Genomic DNA, 17,762 nt, shown 5'->3' on the forward strand with positions numbered 1-17,762 from the left:
CTTTACATTGTTCCTTCTTCTTTCCTGATTTTCAAGATTCTTTCTTTTAGAAAACTTCCTTTGGTTCTTCTTTTAGGGTATGTTTGCTGGCTACAAATCCTCTTAGTTTTCCTAAATCTGAGACTGCCCTGGTTTCCCCTTAATTCCTGAAAGATATCAAATTCTGGATTAACAGTTCTTTTCCTTCAGCACTTGAAGATGTTGTGTCACTTCTTTCTGGCATCCGTGGTTTCTAGTGAGAAGTTCTCTGACTTTGAATTGTTTGTATGCTTTTCTTTTTCCTATAGCTAGGGTATTATTTCTCTCTTGGTACTTTCAAGGTTTTTCTTTGTTTTTACTTTTCAAAAGGTTCACTATGAAGTGTTTTGGTATGGATTTCTTTGGCTTTATTTTGTAATTTGTAGGTTTACATCATTTGCCAATTTGGAAAAAAATTTCAGCCATTATCTCTTTGAATATTTTTTCATCCCCTGCCCCTTTTTTGTCCACCCCTGTCTGGAACTCCACTGACATTATGTTAGATAGTTTGTTTTAGTTCCACAGATTCCTCAGGTTCTGTTCACTTTTTCACTCTACATTCTCTTTATTGTTCAGATTTTGGAATTTCTGTGGTTTTATATTCAAGTTCACTGTTTCTTTCTTCTATTACCTCCAATCTGCTGTTGAGCCCAACTATTGATTTTGTTATTTTGGTTATTGTACTTTTCAAATCTAAAATTTACATTTGGGTCTTTATATATTCTATTTCTTTGCTGAAAAATCTTTATAAATTTTATTTCTTTGTTTGTTTGTTTGTGTCAAACATGTTTGCAACTGTGCACTGAAACATTTTATGATGACTTTTAAAAAAATCCTTTTCAGATAATTCTAGTATCTGTGTCATCTTGGTGTTGGTTTCTACTGATTTTCTTTTGTCTCTCAGGATGATATCTTTTTAGAAAAATGAGTGACTTTTCATTGAATCTGGACATTGTGGCTATTATGTTGTGAGATTATGGATCTTATTTAAGCCTTCTGTTTTTTCAGGCCTCCACTGGCATTGCTTGAATGGGCCATTTTGTTACTACCAGGAGGAAAGTCAGTGTCCATTTCCCCCCACTGACTTCCTGCCAATGGCATGCCATTGATAAAATCTATGCTCACTGTTTTTGCTTTAATTTCTGAAAATGTACCCAATGGGAAAATATGTAACTTTCAATAACAATTGGCAATTTAAACTAGAGTTATTCAAGATTTAACAGAAGTCTTGCCAAGCTTCTTGAGGTTTTCAGTATACACTAACTGTGCTGATGAGAATCACACTAGCTCCTGCTATAGCCAGGCAGGGCACAAGATGGTCTCAGAATGAGTAGGAATAACCTTTCTGAAGCAAATAGGCCTCTGCTTTGAAGGCAAAAGGAAAGGGGAATGAAAACTGGCTTTCTGAAATAATTTCAAGAGACACTGAATATTAGGACATTTTCAATATGGTTGAAAGTTGCTAAAATAAAAGGACAGAAAGTTGGATCTGAATTCAAGTGCGTGATCCAACCACATAAAAAACAAACCAAAACTTGGTGATAAAAACCAGAGTAGAAACTTTGCGTCATGTTATTAACATAACTCACCTTTGATAGAAAGTACATCATACAAATTCTGTCCTTTAACTGTCCTCCTTAAGTGAGGTGCATGGTTATTTTTATAATGAGAAAAAATCAACAACCTATACATTTACAATCCGCAACACGATTTATGATAGTGCGGGAAAACATTATGTTCAAACAGGAAGTGAAGAGGCCTATTCTGAAGTCTACTGCCCCTAGTGGTTGAGGGAGATTTTCAATCTGCTCCTTTACATTCTTGCACTGTTTTTTATGAATTTTTAAAAAAATTTTCATTAAAATAATATTTGTTCATTTAAAAATTACACAGTAAAAGTATGGAAGTCAACCCCAGGTCTGGGGAACAAATCCATTCATTTTCTCGTTAGGTACTAATTTAGTATTAAAGAGCACGCATTCTGTATCAGCTCTGTGCTTGGTGATAGGGATACACAGTTAACACGGCAGTTTCCATCCTCCTGGAGAGTGCAAACTAGGAAAGGAGACATAGAAATCAACACTATTTTGTTGTGTGCCCACTATGTATCAGGCAGCATGCTAAAATCTAAAGACGTGGAAAGTTCCCATCCTCAACACAGACCGTCGTTGACCTGGACACAAAAAGCCTGCCAGTATTTGCCCATGCCTGACTCTCAGTGACGTTCCATCCCTTCCCTCCACTCCAGACCACACTCACCCCCTTGGATTGTTACCATTTCTCCAGATGCTTAATAGCAGGTTTTTAGAACAGGAATGAACCTTGGCCTCCTCACTGGGAGCGAAACAGCTCATGTTCCCAAGGAGGAAGCTTGGAGTACCTGGCCAATAGTTGGAAGGGTGGTGGGGGCCTTTCTGGAAGGAGGGAAGCTCCCTAAGGCTGGACAGCCGCCTGGGTTGCACATTGGAATCACCCAGGCAAGTTTTAATATGCCCCCTGCAGAGCGTCTGCGCAGAGGGTCTGAGGGCGGGGAATGTGAGGAGCTTCCACAAGATCACAAGAGACAGCACGCCTTGAGAAGCATGGCTTTAAAGTCATCCCCAGGAAATTCCTCATGTAATTTGCTGCAGAATGTTTTCCTCAATGACTGATCTGTGGGGACAGTCTCCAATCCTGAGACAGGCTTTATGGCAACTCAAAAGGGAGTCAGATGTCCCACTGGAAACGGTGTCTCCAGCCTTATCTGCTTCAGCTGATAACAAGGGAGGGGACCTCCCCTCAGTGCTTGGAGTCTTGTGTTCCCACCACTCAGACTGCAGGCCCTTCTTAGGCAGCCCCTTCCAGCCGGGTCTCCGTGACATCAAACATAGGTGACTCCTCAGAAGCCAAACGTGAAAATCATGTTATAATAATGTTAAGTAAAGGAGACAATCAGGTGGACAAAGCCCTGCATCAAGAACAAGTGTGACTTTGATGGGAGCTGAAACCGTGGAAAATTGTTTATCAGCAGCTTTGTCATCCCTGGTCCAGTGGCCCTTCCCCCTTCTCGGGACAGACCTCAGATCTTAGGCAAATGGCAGAGATGTGACATTCCTCTTTATTTCTTGCCTCTCAACCCTCTGCATCACTTCTGGCAAGAAACCTTCCAGCAAATGCCACTTTTTAATTTTCCTTTTCTATAGTTTCTATTTATAACTATTATAACCATTTATATAGTTTCTGTTTATAGTTTTAAAATTATTCAACATGTAAAATAGTAGGATGTCTGGGAATTGCTTTTTAAAAAGCTAAGAAAAAAATGTGACGGGAAGAAATAAATGAGTTTAGATTGGCAAAGTTGATTCTTAGCCATTGAAGCTGAGTTTGTTGGCTCACTCTCCCTGCTTTTTTGCATGTTTGGAAATGTCCAGAGCACAAAGTTTTAATAGAAGGACTGTGAAGAAAAATGAGATTTTAGATACTACCTTTAAAATCTTAGTAGGATAAGAAGGGTTTGGATTCAATCATTCTGCAAATTGAACTTATTTACATAATCAAAGAAATGCAGTCCTTTAAAACTGGTCTTATTTTAGTATATAACCTATTTTATTCATGTAGAAATTTGTTGCTTTAAACTCACTAAATGCACTTAGCATTACATATAGCTAAGTTATGCAATTAACTAATAATAACCATTAAGTTTAAAGTGTATTTCTCAGGACTCCACTTGCAGATGTTTTAACGCCAGCATGAGGCTCTGTCCTGGAGCACTTTCTGCCCCGTGGGATCTGGCGGTGCCCACCTGGTCCTGGCACCTCTGGAATCCCACTCTGGGAGACTTCAGGACAGCCAGGCTTGCCAATGCCCTATTGGCTTATTGAATAGTCTCTTCAATAAGGCTCACATTTAAATGCTTAAAAAATTAAATCAGTATCAAGGACAATTTTAACCTTAGAGGAAGCATGCTATTTTTTCCTTTCCTTTTTTTTTAAATTTTATTTTGTGCAGCATTATATTTGATATTTTTTCCATTAGTTTTTTTTTTCTCTTCACTTGTTGTTTGCTTATAGGAAAGTTGTACATTTCAAATTAATTTTCTAGAATATTTAATTATATCTTTAAATTCTTTATATCATTTTATAGTTGTTTCCATTTGTTTTCCAACATCTGTCATTTACAAATAATGTGAATTTTTCTTCCTTATTTCCACTATTAATACTTTGGGGTTCCTTTCTTTTTCTAATTATGTTCCTAGTCTAATTACATTGCTAGGAATTCAGAAAGTAGTTTTATATTAAAATCAAAGAACAATTTGCAACACTGATTGCCTCCCCAAGGTGCCCTCTTTAGTGCTGATGAAGAGTCCCAGTTTCTATTTTGGCAAGTAGAAAAACTGAGACTTTAGAAGTCCCAGCAGCCACGCCCTCCCCCCACCCCACCCTGACCAAATCACTGCCTACTTGTCCTCAGAGGAGGACAGCAATTATCCATGGTTTTCAGGTGCTAAGCAGGCACCCCTGGGCTGTTACTCATAATGTCCCTGGTTTCATGGTTTTCAAAGGTCTAACAGTGACAAGGAACTTATAGTCACCAAGCCTCAGTTTCCTCACCTTTTAATGGGATATTAGTGCCTACCCCAGGTGATACCAGGAGGTGCTGCACGAAATGAATAATGCATACGACAGGCTCATTGCTGTGCTGAGCAGACAAAAGGCATAAGCTTTTTTTTCTTTTGAAGGATGCATCTTCAGAAAACAGGTGTTGCAAAGCCTGCCCTTTCAGGTTCACCAAATCCACAAAGCAGCTCTCTTCTCTGGGTGGTGCTGGGGCCTCCCTAACTCCCAATATAGCAATACATGCAATAAACCACCTTTATTTTCCATTTTTCTTCATGTTGGGGTTTTAAGTTTTTATTTTCTTTTTAAGTGAGAAAGAGGCTCGTTTCCTTGGTCACTGATGTTTTAAGTCAAGAATTCACCACCCCTGCAGCTGTCAGCACTGTAAATACTGTCAGGGTGAGAACTGTCCCCAGTCCCCGCCCCCTGCAGAGGGTCTATGGGGGGGGGGTCACTTCTTGGGGGCTCTCTGATGAGCCCTGCCTATCACACTAGGTCCTCACCTAATGGGCAAGGAGGGCAAAGAGCAGCACTCAGTGAACTCACCGCGCTCCTGGGGTCTTCCGGGTCTAAGCAGAAGGAAGAATATTTCTGCATCTACTGTACGTCTCCAGCACGTCTCCATCTTGTGTCTTTCGCTTCATGCAGTTGTTCCAGGGCCTGGAGCAGAGGCAGTTTCAAGTACAAAACCCCTCTAGACTCACCTTTCATGCTCTGAGAAGGGAAGGAGCCTCGTGTCCCAGAGGTATTGATGAAAAATGACCCAAGGCCAACACGTCAGGTAAGGGCAAGGGTCGTCGTCGTTGTAGAGCCAGGAGAGGACTTTAAAAGCAACCAGAATAAAACCACAATGTACGAATGACTACTTCTAATTAAGTGTACACTTTATTCACAAATCTTTCTAGGTTTACAACATTCATCAAAATCCCACAGGTGGCAAATGGTTTCATTATATTTACTCTACAGTAAAGTTTATTATTACAGTAAAGTTTTTATATTTAAATATTTATACATGATAATTGCATTATATTTCGTTTTATTCATACGTGAATGAATTTCTACTTACTCGTCGTTGGTTTTTTTACAGTTTAAACGTCAATGATTTTTTTAATATTCTAGGATTCTGTTTATGATCAGTTTGGCATTACAGATCATCCATTTGGGAAACAGTAAGAAACATTTTATTTTCTGTCTCAGTTTTTATTGCATAAAATATCTGTCTCTCAATCATGACAGTCTCATCATTGCAATGTTTTTAAAAGGCTATCAAAGAGAGACACGTAAAGATGGTAGAGAAGAAATCAACAACAGTACAGACCAGAAGTTCCGGCAGAAAACATTCAACTGGCCGTTGCATGATTTTAGGGAAACGAATGAGAGCGCAGAGGGCTGGAGGCGGCGTGATTCGCTTTCCTATTACCCGGGATTACGAGAGAGTAAGTTGTGGTGCAGCCCGCGAAGACTTTGCAGTCACCTGACTCTGTCCACTTAAAATGAAAAAAACCCAACAGAGCATTTGATCATCATCTACAAATGATGGTACGCCATGAAGTACAAATTATTTTCCAGTGAGGGGTTCTTTTTTTTTTTTGGAGGGGGTGGGGGATAGGAAATGCATGATCCGGAAATTTTTTTAACTTGGCATGGGCAGGCTCCGAGGTGTCCTTTTAATTTTAAAAAATTGTTATTATTTCCTTTGTAAATTTTCTCTTAAATGGGTACTTTTCTGCAGCACGGAGTATTCTGATTGAAATGTCCTTAAAACTAATATGCCCCAAAACACGGTATAGCGAACCCCTGCTTGGCTTATCGCAGACACGGATTGCAGACTGCGCGTCCCCAGAGCTCCGGGCCGGCGGGGTTGGCGTCCTCAGCCTCGCGGGTGGTCCCTGTGGAGGCCTGCCCTCCATCAGTGTCAGGGCAAGTCACAGCCCGGGCGTTAACATATGAAAAGCAGGAAAAAAGCCCTCCTTGCGGGTGCCGGGTGCCCGTCGCGCACTCGGCCTGTCTCCGAACCCCCCGCGTCCCTGGTAGTTTGCTGTTAGTCCCAGAATAAACAAGCAGGGTTTACCTGAGCAAACACACCAGCAGGGAGCTGCTTTATTGCTTCTCGGGGCCCTCCTGGGCGGCCTCTTTCCACCCCGGTACAGTCCAGGTCCGGCGAACGCGGGGTGCTGAGCTGACGCCCTACCCCCCCACAGGAACGGCCCGCTGCTGTCAGAACGGGGGTACCTGCGTGCTGGGCAGTTTCTGCGTGTGCCCCGTGCACTTCACCGGCCGCCACTGCGAACACGACGAGAGGCTCAGGTGTGCGCGGGGGAGGGGACGTGAGGAATCGCCCGGGGAACGCTGCGGAACCGCCGCCGAGAGGAGGGGTGGGGGATGCGGGCGGGGAGCGCGGGACGGATGCGGGACCACACTGGGAGTGCAACTGATGTGGGGTGAGGGGCGCGGAGGAAGAATGTTGGCCGGGAGGGCGTTCGCGGGAGGTGCGGGACTAGCACCCGCTGGGGGGTGGGGGAGGAAAGCGCGGGGAGGGAGGCGGGGTTGCGCCACCGGGTGTGACGGGACGTCGGGGCAGTGACGGGTCCCGGGAGGGGGAGTGGGGGCGAGTGCGGGGTCCCGGGTCTGGTGGGGGAAGGGAAGGGTGCTGTAAAAGGGTGCGGGGAACCCAAGGAGACCGCGGGGAGGGGTTGTAAGCGGGGGAAGAGCGCAAGCCGGGGGTGGAGGGGAGGAGCGCGGGAGTGGGGTGTGAGCGGTGGTGGGAGGTCAGGGTGCCTGGAGAGGAACACGGAGAGGGGGCGAGGGGGCGAGGGAGCGCGAGCTGGGATAGCACTGTGAAGAAGCACCGAGAGAGTGAGAGGCTTGGCGTGGCGCCGGCGGGAAGGCGGGTCGGGGTAGGGCTGTTGCGGGCCGCATTGACGCCTTCTGTCCTCTCCCGCAGCGAATGCGGGGCGCTGGCTCATGGCGCCTGGACGGTCCGCGGCTGCCGCCTTTGCAGGTGCGTGTACGGCGCCCTGCACTGCCTTGCTCGCCAGACGCCGCGAGATGGATGCGGTAAGAGGACCCGCGTCTTCCTCCCAGACCCGCACACGCGCGCAGTGGCTCCTTTATTGTATTTTCGTTCTTCAAGGGGGTCCCTAAGCGTCACCGCGAGCCCGGCACGGATGTACGCACTGGCCCACGTAGAAACGAGCACGTTAGGTCGATCCCGTCGTTCAGGAAAGGCACATTCATTGCGAAGCTTAGGGAGTTATTTTTAAGTTACCCAAATTCCGACCCTGGGCTTAAACGCGATTTTCCAAAAATGTACTCAGGTGTCATTTCCAGTGAGAGAATTTCAGGGGCTGACTGGAGCTTGGTTTCTGGTAAGCGAGCGCATTCTCGGAGACAAGGTAGCGGACTAAATCTCCAGTCAGGTTCCTGCGTAATGCCCACAACTTCACGATGAAGCCAGGACGGTGCGGCGGCTGAAAGGGGACAGGTCTCGGCTCTGATTGCACGGCCAGACGCTGCCCTTCAGGGTCATTCTACAGAAGAAGTGGACGCTCACCTCCAACCCCCAACCCAGCCCTGGGAGGCTCAAACGCCTCCTGTGCTCCTAGGTAAAGACGGTGCTCTCTGAGCAGAACTCGGAGCTGCCCACGGGTTAGAAGCACGCGGGTCACTCACCAGCTCGACGAAAATGCTGGGGAATCTTAAATGTCACAAACTCAGAAAGGAGCATGAATCTCCTAGATCAAAAAACAGGTGGGACAGTGCTGCCGGGTCCTCCTCTGTCAGAGAATGCAGGGCACACTCAGAGAAGGCGCAGCTGCACCCCTGTTCCCACCCTTTTCCCTCCTGCCCTGTGAACCCCCACAGTCAGGGACAAGTTTCAGGAAGGCACAGCCCTTTAACCTAACTTGCTGGGTCCTCACGCCTCAGTACTATCCAGGAAAGCTATAGACTAGAGGGACACTCAAGAGAGTCTGCTTTTCTCCTTTCTCCTCAGTCAGCCATAGGGGGGACCACAAAGGAGGGTGACACATAATTGAGGTGCAGCCCTTGGACCTCATTTCCCGCCCCCTCTCTCCTCCTCAGCTAGCAGTGCCCCTGAGGGAGAGGGTGATAGAGCACAGCCTGTTGCCCTGTTCCCTCCCTGCCCTCACCCAAAGCCCACCCTTCCTTTCTGGACTCTCCGTTTTGTGGGCCTCTCTGTCCCAGAGAGAGGACACACTCAAGGGACGAGCAATGGGGTCATGGGTGGCCCCTGCGCAGTCTTCCCAAGGATGCCAAGACCCCAACCCACCCACCATGGGTGGGGAAGAGACAGGCTGTACTCACATGCAGTTGCCTGTGCAAAGACAGCTGGGGTTCTGGAGCAGAGGCTGGGCTCCAGGAAATCTCTGATCACTCTGACATTCTTGGAGGGATCCAGGGCTGGTGCTGCTGTCAGCCACGGAAAGGAATAGCAGTGCTGACAATGCTGACTTTGCTCATAAAGGGTGTGTGAAATAGTGCAGCCACATCACAAAGTGACGTCAGGTGCACAAAGGGTAGGGTGCTTTGTGCTTTTTTTTGACCCATTAATTCTGCTTCAAGGCAGGTGATGATGCTGATGGTAGTTATGGGAACATGAGAGTGACAATCACTGTGATAACTGCCTTTGTCAGATCTCGTGTATTTCAGGCACTTTAAATACACTTTCCCATTTAATACTCGTAACACCTTAGGAAATAGGTAATATTATGCCTTTTATCTTTGAGGAAACTGGAGTCTATAGAAGTTAACTCCTACAGCTAGTAAACAGGGTCTGATTCTTAACCACTGCACCACTCTCTGCACTTTTCCTGCAAGGATATAGAAAAAAATGAAGATTTAAAAAAAAATTTTTTTTATTAATCAAAAAAAAGAAAAGAAATTAACACAACATTTAGAAATCATTCCATTCTACACATGCACTCAGTAATTCTTAGTATCATCACATAGATGTATGATCATCATTTCTTAGTACATTTGCATCGATTTAGGAAAAGAACTAGCAAAACAGCAGAAAAAGATATAGAATGTTAATATAGAGAAGAGAATTAAAATAATAATACTAATAAAAAAATATATATATATAAAAAGGAAAAAGAAAAAAACAAAAACAAAAGATACAAACACACAAACAAACAAACAAAAAACCATATTTCAGGTGCAGCTTCATTCAGTGTTCCAACCTAGTTACATTACACTTAGGTATTATTGTGCTGTCCATTTTTGAGTTTTTGTATCTAGTCCTGTTGCACAGTCTGTATCCCTTCAGCTCCAATTACCCATTATCTTACCCTGTTTCTAACTCCTGCTGGTCTCTGTTACCAATGATATATTCCAAGCTGATTCTCGAATGTCGGTTCACATCAGTGGGACCTTACAGTATTTGTCCTTTAGTTTTGGGCTAGACTCACTCAGCATAATGTTCTCTAGGTCCATCCATGTTATTACATGCTTCATAAGTTTAGTCTGTCTTAAAGCTGCATAATATTCCATCATAGGTATACGCCACAGTTTGTTTAGCCACTCGTCTGTTGATGGACATTTTGGCTGTTTCCATCTCTTTGCAATTGTAGATAATGCTGCTATAAACACTGGTGTGCAAATGTCCGTCTGTGTCTTTGCCCTTAAGTCCTTCGAGTAGATACCTAGCAGTGGTATTGCTGGGTCGTAATCCATTCTGCCATTCTATGTCTTTTGATTGGGAAATTCAGTCCGTTAACTTTTAGTGTTATTACTGTTTGGATAATATTTTCCTCTACCATTTTGCCTTTTGTATTATATATCATATCTGATTTTCCTTCTTTCTACACTTTACTCCATACCTCTCTCTTCTGTCTTTTCGTATCTGACTCTAGTGCTCCCTTTAGTATTTCTTGCAGAGCTGGTCTCTTGGTCACAAATTCTCTCAGTGACTTTTTGTCTATAAATGTTTTAATTTCTCCTTCATTTTTGAAGGACAGTTTTGCTGGATATAGGAGTCTTGGTTGGCAGTTTTTCTCTTTTAGTAATTTAAATATATCATCCCACTGTCTTCTAGCTTCCATGGTTTCTGCTGAGAAATCTACACATAGTCTTATTGGGTTTCCCTTGTATGTGACAGATTGTTTTTCTCTTGCTGCTTTCAAGATCCTCTCTTTCTCTTTGACCTCTGACATTCTAACTAGTAAATGTCTTGGAGAACGCCTATTTGGGTCTATTCTCTTTGGGGTGTGCTGCACTTCTTGGATCTGTATATTTAGGTCTTTCATAAGAGTTGGGAAATTTTCAGTGATAATTTCTTCCATTAGTTTTTCTCCTCCTTTTCCCTTCTCTTCTCCTTCTGGGACACCCACAACACGTATATTTGTGCACTTCATATTGTCATTCAGTTCCCTGATCCCCTGCTCAAGTTTTTCCATTCTTTTCCCTATAGTTTCTGCTTCTTTTTGGAATTCAGATGTTCCATCCTCCAGTTCACTAATTGTAGCTTCTGTCTCTTTAGATCTACCATTGTAGGTATCCATTGTTTTTTTCCATTTTTTCTTCTTTGTCCTTCACTCCCATAAGTTCTGTGATTTGTTTTTTCAGATTTTCTATTTCTTCTTTTTGTTCAGCCCATGTCTTCTTCATGTCCTCCCTCAATTTATTGATTTGGTTTTTGAAGAGTTTTTCCATTTCTGTTCGTATATTCAGCATTAGTTGTCTCAGCTCCTGTATCTCATTTGAACTATTGGTTTGTTCCTTTGACTGGGCCATATCTTCAATTTTCCAAGCATCATCCATTATTTTCTGCTGGTGTCTGGGCATTTGATCAGATTTCCCTGGGTGTGGGACCCGGCTGGTTGAAAGGTTTTTCTGTGAAATCTCTGGGCTCTGTTTTTCTTTTCCTGCCCAGTAGGTGGCGCTCGTGGCACTCATCTGTCTGCACGGTAGTCGGCCCGGGAAACCGCGCGTGGAGGCGGGGGTCGCTGGCCGCCGCGGCTTGGGAGAGTGCCGGTCCTAATTGCCCAGCTGGCCCGAAACCCCAAGCGTGACGGGAGGGCCCCGCTATCCAACGTTCCCAGTCAGACCGGGGAGCCACGTGCGTGGAGGGGACCCCAGTCGCCAGCTGCCCCGGCCGGGAAAACGTGCGCCCCCGAAGATGTTTCTGATAGCATTATGTAGAATATTGAAATTTGGTCATGGTCTAAATATCAATGGCAGAATAGTAAGTAACTAAATATTTCAAGTCCTTTAATGGGATATAAAGATAGTTTTGGAGAGTACTTGGAAGACAGGATGAAAAACTACGTTAATGTAATTATAATGATGTGGAAGACCCATGTGTTAGTTTGTCAAGGATTCTATAACAGATGCCACAGACTGGTTGACTTGAACAACTGGAATTTATTGTCTCACAATTTTGGAGGCTGGAAGTCCAAAACAGAGGTCTTGACAGGCCTTGCTTTTTCCACAGTGTGTGGTGTTCTAGTGGTGGCTCACCATCACAGGGCCACCTGTCCCTTTCTGTTCCTTCCTCACTCCCTTGGTGTGAGGAAGGAACAGAAAAAAATTTCCTTGTTTATAAGGATTCTAGCCATATCCGGTGAAGACCCACCTGATTCAGTCTGGCACCACTGTAATAGGTCTTCAAAAATTCTGTTTGCAAATGTGTTCACACCCACGACCAGGGATTAGGCTTGAACCTGTCTTTGTGTGGGACATAATCCAATCCATAACCACACATATGAAAGGGAGGATCACAACTATATAGCAACATGCTACAACATCATTCCCCTACTTGGCTCCTGCACGGATCCTCAGTTTCTGGGATCTCCAATGACCCGCCCTTGCAACGGTTTGGGTTAAAAAAAATGACAAACTTCAAGTAAGCAGTTCTTGAGTCAGACCAATGTCTGCTCATTACACTAAGGGTGTGGTGAATTAGCCATAAATTTTCATTAGCATTAAGGACTAATTTAAACTCTAAACTCTAGAATCTCAATAATGAGACAGTGAAGTAGGAAACTTGACTGCCTTCGGAGACAGGCAGGAAACACAAATGTGTGATGTGTATAGGTTATGATTCACTTCAAAGTTTCAAAATCAATTTTCAAAAATATATTTCTGGCCCAAATCAACTGTTTTAATTTCCTTGGCTGCTCAAACAATACCATGCAATTGATTGGCTTAAGCAATTGGGCATTTATTAGCGCATGGTTTTGAGGTTAGGAAAAAGTCCAATCAAGACACCATCAAGGCAATGTTTTCTCCCCAAAGATTGGCATTTTGTCACTGGTTGCCAGTGATCCTTCATCCTAGGTTCTTACATGACAATCTCTCTTGGCCTCTCCTTTCTCTTTTGGGTTCCACTGACCATCAGCTTTTGCTTTCCGTGGTTGTCTCTCTCTCTCTTTATCTGAATTTCATCCAGTGAGCCCTATTGGACCTGCCATCACAGAAGGTCACTGCCGCCCCCATCCACGTGGGGAGCTCCCACCATCAGGGCCTCACGCCCACCTAAACCTCAAAGCTAAGCCTCAGGGGTCAGTCTCCTGAGGAGGAAAGGGCCTTTGTGGGCATGGGTGCAAACATCTCTATTCACTCTAAGCTTGCAACAGTGAATGTCTTACTCTCTCCGGTTCCTTTTCAGACCCCAGAGATTTTGTGGCCTCACATTCAAGTGAACTGAGCTCCCAGTACATGCTGGGGCGTTTTCTCCTCCTGGCCTGCCTCCTTCTGCAGGCCTCCTTCCTTTCAGGGCCCCATCCTCAGTGAATGGGAAGATGCAGATGGACAAAGGCATGGTCCTAGCACCCTCAGGGCTCTGATCGTGAACTTCATAACTGGGCGGAAGACGCTGTCAGCCTGGCCCTGACGTAGGAAAGCCCAGGATGTGGGGATACCTTTTGGTTCACTCTGTTGTCAACTATAGATTGATTTCATTCACCATATGTTGAAGCATTTAACGGATGTTTTTATTGTTTAATAAACATCTTCACGAGAGAGCCTCTCCTGCTTCCCCGAAGCTTTATTTCACTATGTAAGATTGAGACACGTGTGTGAACTCTGGAGGCTGGTCTCTGATGATTTTGAGCTTGCCTGGCCAACTTCAGTGCTGCAAATCCTCCTTCCCCAAGATAATAGCTTTGCTTTGGACAACCGTGACCCCCATGCCACACACACACACACACACACACACACACACACACACACACACAGATCCATCATGGAGGTGGCCACACTTCACATCATTCACCATTTCTCCAAGTCCTTGGGAATCACAACCATATGCTGTGACATGGGACTGGCAAAGAGCTGCTGTCAAAAGAACACTACATAACTGAGGAGGGAAGATGAAAAGTGACGTGGGGCGTTGGGGAGGTGGTTGGGTGGGGGCAAGGCTGAAGGCAGACAGTATGGCAACAGCAGCTTTCTCTTTAATTTCCCCAGCTTTCTCCACAAACCTTTGTGATGCCCTTTTCAGAACAATTAGCACTGACTGGGGATATCACCAACATCTCCATCAAAGGGGAAGATTCCAAACTGTGAAAGCAAGGCTGAGAGAGAATTTAACCCTAGCCCAGCCAGCCTCCCACAGGAGCAGACTCTCCCTTCTCATACCCTGACAGCCACCAACTGTGACTGGCTCAACTTCAGCCTAAAACCAAACAGAAAAATAGCATTCGGTCTGCCTGCACATCGTACAGTGCTTTAGAGTTTTTACGTGTTTTAAACTCATCATGTCATGTCAATTAATTCTCCACTGCTCTGGACAGATATCACAAGGAAACATCAAAAGATATTTGGAAATAAGAATATTCCAAATTACGCAGGTGAATAAATGAATAATAACTGTGAGAGAGAAAAGCACCCTGGAATGAATAATCTAGCCTGAATTAATCAGTCAACTGATCAAAAGATTGATATTTTATGAAACTTGAAGAACTAGATTGACTAGGTTCAATGCTGAATTCAATGGAAAGTGGGTTCACAGGATCTTTTGCCCATGAAGTGTGAGGTTATATGAACCAGAGGGTCTATTGTAGCCAGAGAAGGGTCTTTCAATCAACCCCCAAACTTCTCTGCCCCAAGAGTCTGCACACACTCAGCCCGGGAGACTCTGCTTTGGAGCATGGCTTTGATCAATCAATAAATGGCTGATGGGTTCTGGCATACAAGTGGGTGAACAGAGAGCTTGCAGGATGAGTAGCAGGAAAGAGTTTTGAGGCATGTGGGCACCAGTGTGAGTGGTGATGTGCTGAGTTAAGTGGCCTGCTGCTTTAGTGCTCCAGATAGTGAGTACACATGCTCATACATAACTCATACACTCATGTACACATTCACACTCATGACATCACATACATGCTCTACTACACCCACACATGCATGCACACATGCACACTCATGCAAACACTTATACACAGATTCACAAACTCATGCACACACACACATATACAATACACTCACACATACACTCATGCATGTATACACACTTATCTGTGCACACACATGCACACTCACACACACAATTCAATATGTATCTTTTGAGGCCCACGATATGCTGGGTTCAGTGGCCCAGCTGCTTACAGGGGGGCATGGGAGAAGTGTAACAACAGGATGAGGTTGTCATCAGGATAGGGTGGGGTGGGGGGCTGGGGTCACCATGGTGGAAGGAAAGAAGCCCGTGCATGTAAAGCCCTGCACATGGAAACCACGCACTCCAAGAAGATGAGACCACCATTGAGCTTCTCAGCTTTTTACATCCACTTTAGCTAGTAAGCCTATGGAATAAGACTATTTTAAAATGTATAATGTAAATTAGCTTATCTTCATTTTTAACCTTTTCTATCATTGGCTTTGAAAATGAGTTCAGTGTAATGTTCAGATGAGTATGAAAAAAAAAGGTGAAATTCAATAAAGGGTTTACTTGGAGTTTGCTTCATGAGAAAAAGAATTGCCCAAGTTTTGGGACATAAATATTTATAGGTAATAATGATTCTGACAATAAAATTGTATTTTAATAGTTTCTAGTACATTCTAGGCAGTGCCTTCTATTGCAGCTTAATTATTGTAGGAATAAACAAGTGATGAACTCTGCAAATTTATCCTAAGATCTGGATGAATAAGTTTATGCACTATGTGCAGAATTAATTAGTCCTCACAAAATGCCCATCTTCTACACTTTTAAACCATTAGGAAGCATGCTGAAAAATGCAGGCAGGCAAAAAGACAGGTTATTTTATTTTCAGTAGTGAGCACCTAGGAAATTGAACTAAAAGAACTGTTCCCCACTTGCAGTAAAAAGGAACACCAATAACTGCAATTATTATGAGAATGTAAGGTATAAATATTTATATTTTAAGTGAAAAATAGGGAACTAGGATTATAGATTTCTCTAACAGAATCCAGGTTATAAGCAAGAAAACTATCGATATGTCTATATCTATTTACATCCTCTATCATCATCACTATCTAAATAACAGCCTACCTAACAAATTTAATGATCTAGCTCTGAAAAGAACAGAAAATCGCACACAGGAATTGTGAAGTCAGTCATCGTTTTTCTCTGTAGTGCTTGGAGAATTTGAGGGTTAAGGGTTTTCCCCATAAGTGGCTCCCCAGGTGTCCAGAGAGCTGATTACAAAGTAGAAGCTTCCCAGGAGACAAGACTCGTGAACTGATGGTTGGAACCTTCCCATAATTGTGTCCCGGATCTTATCTGCCCCCTGCTGTGGAGGAGCGGATAAGGACAGTTTGCCCAGTCCCCTATCTCAAAGCTGCCCATCCCGGGGACGTGCCTTTTCTTGTCCTGGTTTTGCTCACCCTGACGAGTGCGTGGACCTCCCTCCTGGGAAGGCATTCACAAACGCTCTCCGTTCTGCGTGGTTTCCCCGACAGCACGTTCTGGAAAAGCTGGATTCGCCCCTAAGTCCGTGCGTGCCTTCTCCTTGGGAGTCATTCGGGGAAATGCAGGGCAGGGCAGGGAAACCACAGGATTTATCCCTGGTTTTCATCCAGAGACCTTCCAGCGGTTCAGAGTCCAGGAAGGGCTAGACCGGGTGAGGCCAGGCAGGGCAAGGCGGAGTGAAGCGGGGCGGGTTTGGGGTGGGGAGGGGAGAAGGGGGAGAGGCGGGGCAAGGCAACAACACGATTTCCCACTTCCAGCCTGGATGCCAATGGACTTTTCTTGGCTGGGAGCATTAGAAGCAGCCTTCAGATATATTTTGAATTTCTGCATACACTTTTCTGTCCATCAAAGTCCCTCCAGTACGTGTGGCTTAACATTCCACCTGCAACAGATCCCGTGACTGACCTTGCCGTTTAATTCGGTTTTGAATTTTAAAATGAATTTTTGTATGTCCTGCATGCATAGGTTTTTCTTATTTCACCACGACGTCCGGATAGGCTGTGTGCTTTCGGGAACCGAAAATAACAGGCTGCATCCCCTCCAATTACAGTTGCTTGGCACCCACTAATCTCCAGGCCAGCAATCAGATGCGGCACTTGAGGCTGGGTCACCAGGAGTCGGAGGCTGCCACGTGATGGACCCTTGCACTTGATACCTCAAGCAGGCATTTTCCATAGGAGAGCTCCCCTGACCCAGTGCTGCAAAGGAGAACATGTCTCTCAGTGTGACCGTGATTTATTGCAAGTAATGGAGCAAGGAACTGGAGGAAATCTTCCCCAAACTAACTCAAAGTGGGGATGTGAGTTAGGTTTTTTATAGGTAAAAGAAAAGTTTTTTTATAGGCCAAAAACTAAGTAATAAGCACAATTCATTCTTGTCAGGTCAGCGATGACGCTGGTTCTGTGAGGAAGGCATGAGCAATTTCTCAATCCTGTGTGGTCTCAAGCACATCTTATTCCAGCATGAGTGATTAGCTTTAGATATTGATGTGCAAGCTCTTACCTGCAGGATCTTCGTGACTCTTTTCATAGCTGATCCTTGGGAATGTCAAACTTTTGTCTTTTGAGGAGAAAGTCACTGATTCCTGGGCTACAGTGTGTCCTTGATGCTATTCTGTTATCTTGTGCCTGTAAGCAAAACTGAGAAGTTCTAGTTAATATCCTTCCGGGGAACCAAGCACAAAGAGTGCATTGCTAAGCTTGTCTAGGGTAAGCCTATTTTCTAGCTATTATTTTTCAGCAATGTCTGCAACACTGCCA

General features: G+C 44.4%; 2 protein-coding genes and 1 long non-coding RNA gene across 4 annotated transcripts in view; 1 reads left to right on the plus strand and 2 right to left on the minus strand.

Moving 5' to 3' along the window:
* IMP4 (IMP U3 small nucleolar ribonucleoprotein 4) overlaps window positions 1-6,809 on the minus strand; it is a 99,572-nt gene extending 92,763 nt beyond the window's left edge. The window contains exons 1-2 of one of the 2 annotated variants that reach the window (XM_077153412.1): window positions 6,685-6,809; window positions 5,318-5,435 (exon numbers count right to left, since the gene is read on the minus strand). The gene's annotated coding sequence lies outside the window, so the exon portion shown is untranslated. The remainder of the gene's footprint in view (window positions 1-5,317; window positions 5,436-6,684) is intronic. The other variant, XM_077153413.1, reaches the window with a different exon arrangement.
* On the plus strand, window positions 5,969-13,593 carry CFC1 (cryptic, EGF-CFC family member 1). Its single transcript, XM_077151752.1, has 5 exons — window positions 5,969-6,049; window positions 6,457-6,533; window positions 6,678-6,920; window positions 7,558-7,670; window positions 13,246-13,593. Exons 1-5 carry the CDS (start codon window positions 5,969-5,971, stop codon window positions 13,368-13,370), a joined length of 639 nt encoding a protein of 212 aa, XP_077007867.1. The 3' UTR covers window positions 13,371-13,593.
* On the minus strand, window positions 7,932-9,145 carry LOC143677452 (uncharacterized). Its single transcript, XR_013172608.1, has 3 exons — window positions 8,940-9,145; window positions 8,286-8,389; window positions 7,932-8,083 (listed from the first exon to the last, which is right to left on the minus strand). It is a non-coding gene; the product is annotated as an uncharacterized LOC143677452 (long non-coding RNA).
* Window positions 13,594-17,762: the final 4,169 nt, after the last annotated feature.

The sequence above is a fragment of the Tamandua tetradactyla genome, chromosome 3 (genome assembly GCF_023851605.1).
Source record: "Tamandua tetradactyla isolate mTamTet1 chromosome 3, mTamTet1.pri, whole genome shotgun sequence".
In the NCBI taxonomy this organism is placed as follows: domain Eukaryota; kingdom Metazoa; phylum Chordata; class Mammalia; order Pilosa; family Myrmecophagidae; genus Tamandua; species Tamandua tetradactyla.

Excerpts from the sequence above, each read along its gene's own strand:
- CFC1 (XM_077151752.1), top strand. The coding sequence starts at position 5,969 with ATGATTTTAGGGAAACGAATGAGAGCGCAGAGGGCTGGAGGCGGCGTG. Across the intron at positions 6,050-6,456 it reads TTACCCGGGATTACGAGAGA|AGCTCCGGGCCGGCGGGGTT; the intron begins GTAAGTTGTGGT and ends GCGCGTCCCCAG. Across the intron at positions 6,534-6,677 it reads TGCCCTCCATCAGTGTCAGG|GGTTTACCTGAGCAAACACA; the intron begins GCAAGTCACAGC and ends ATAAACAAGCAG.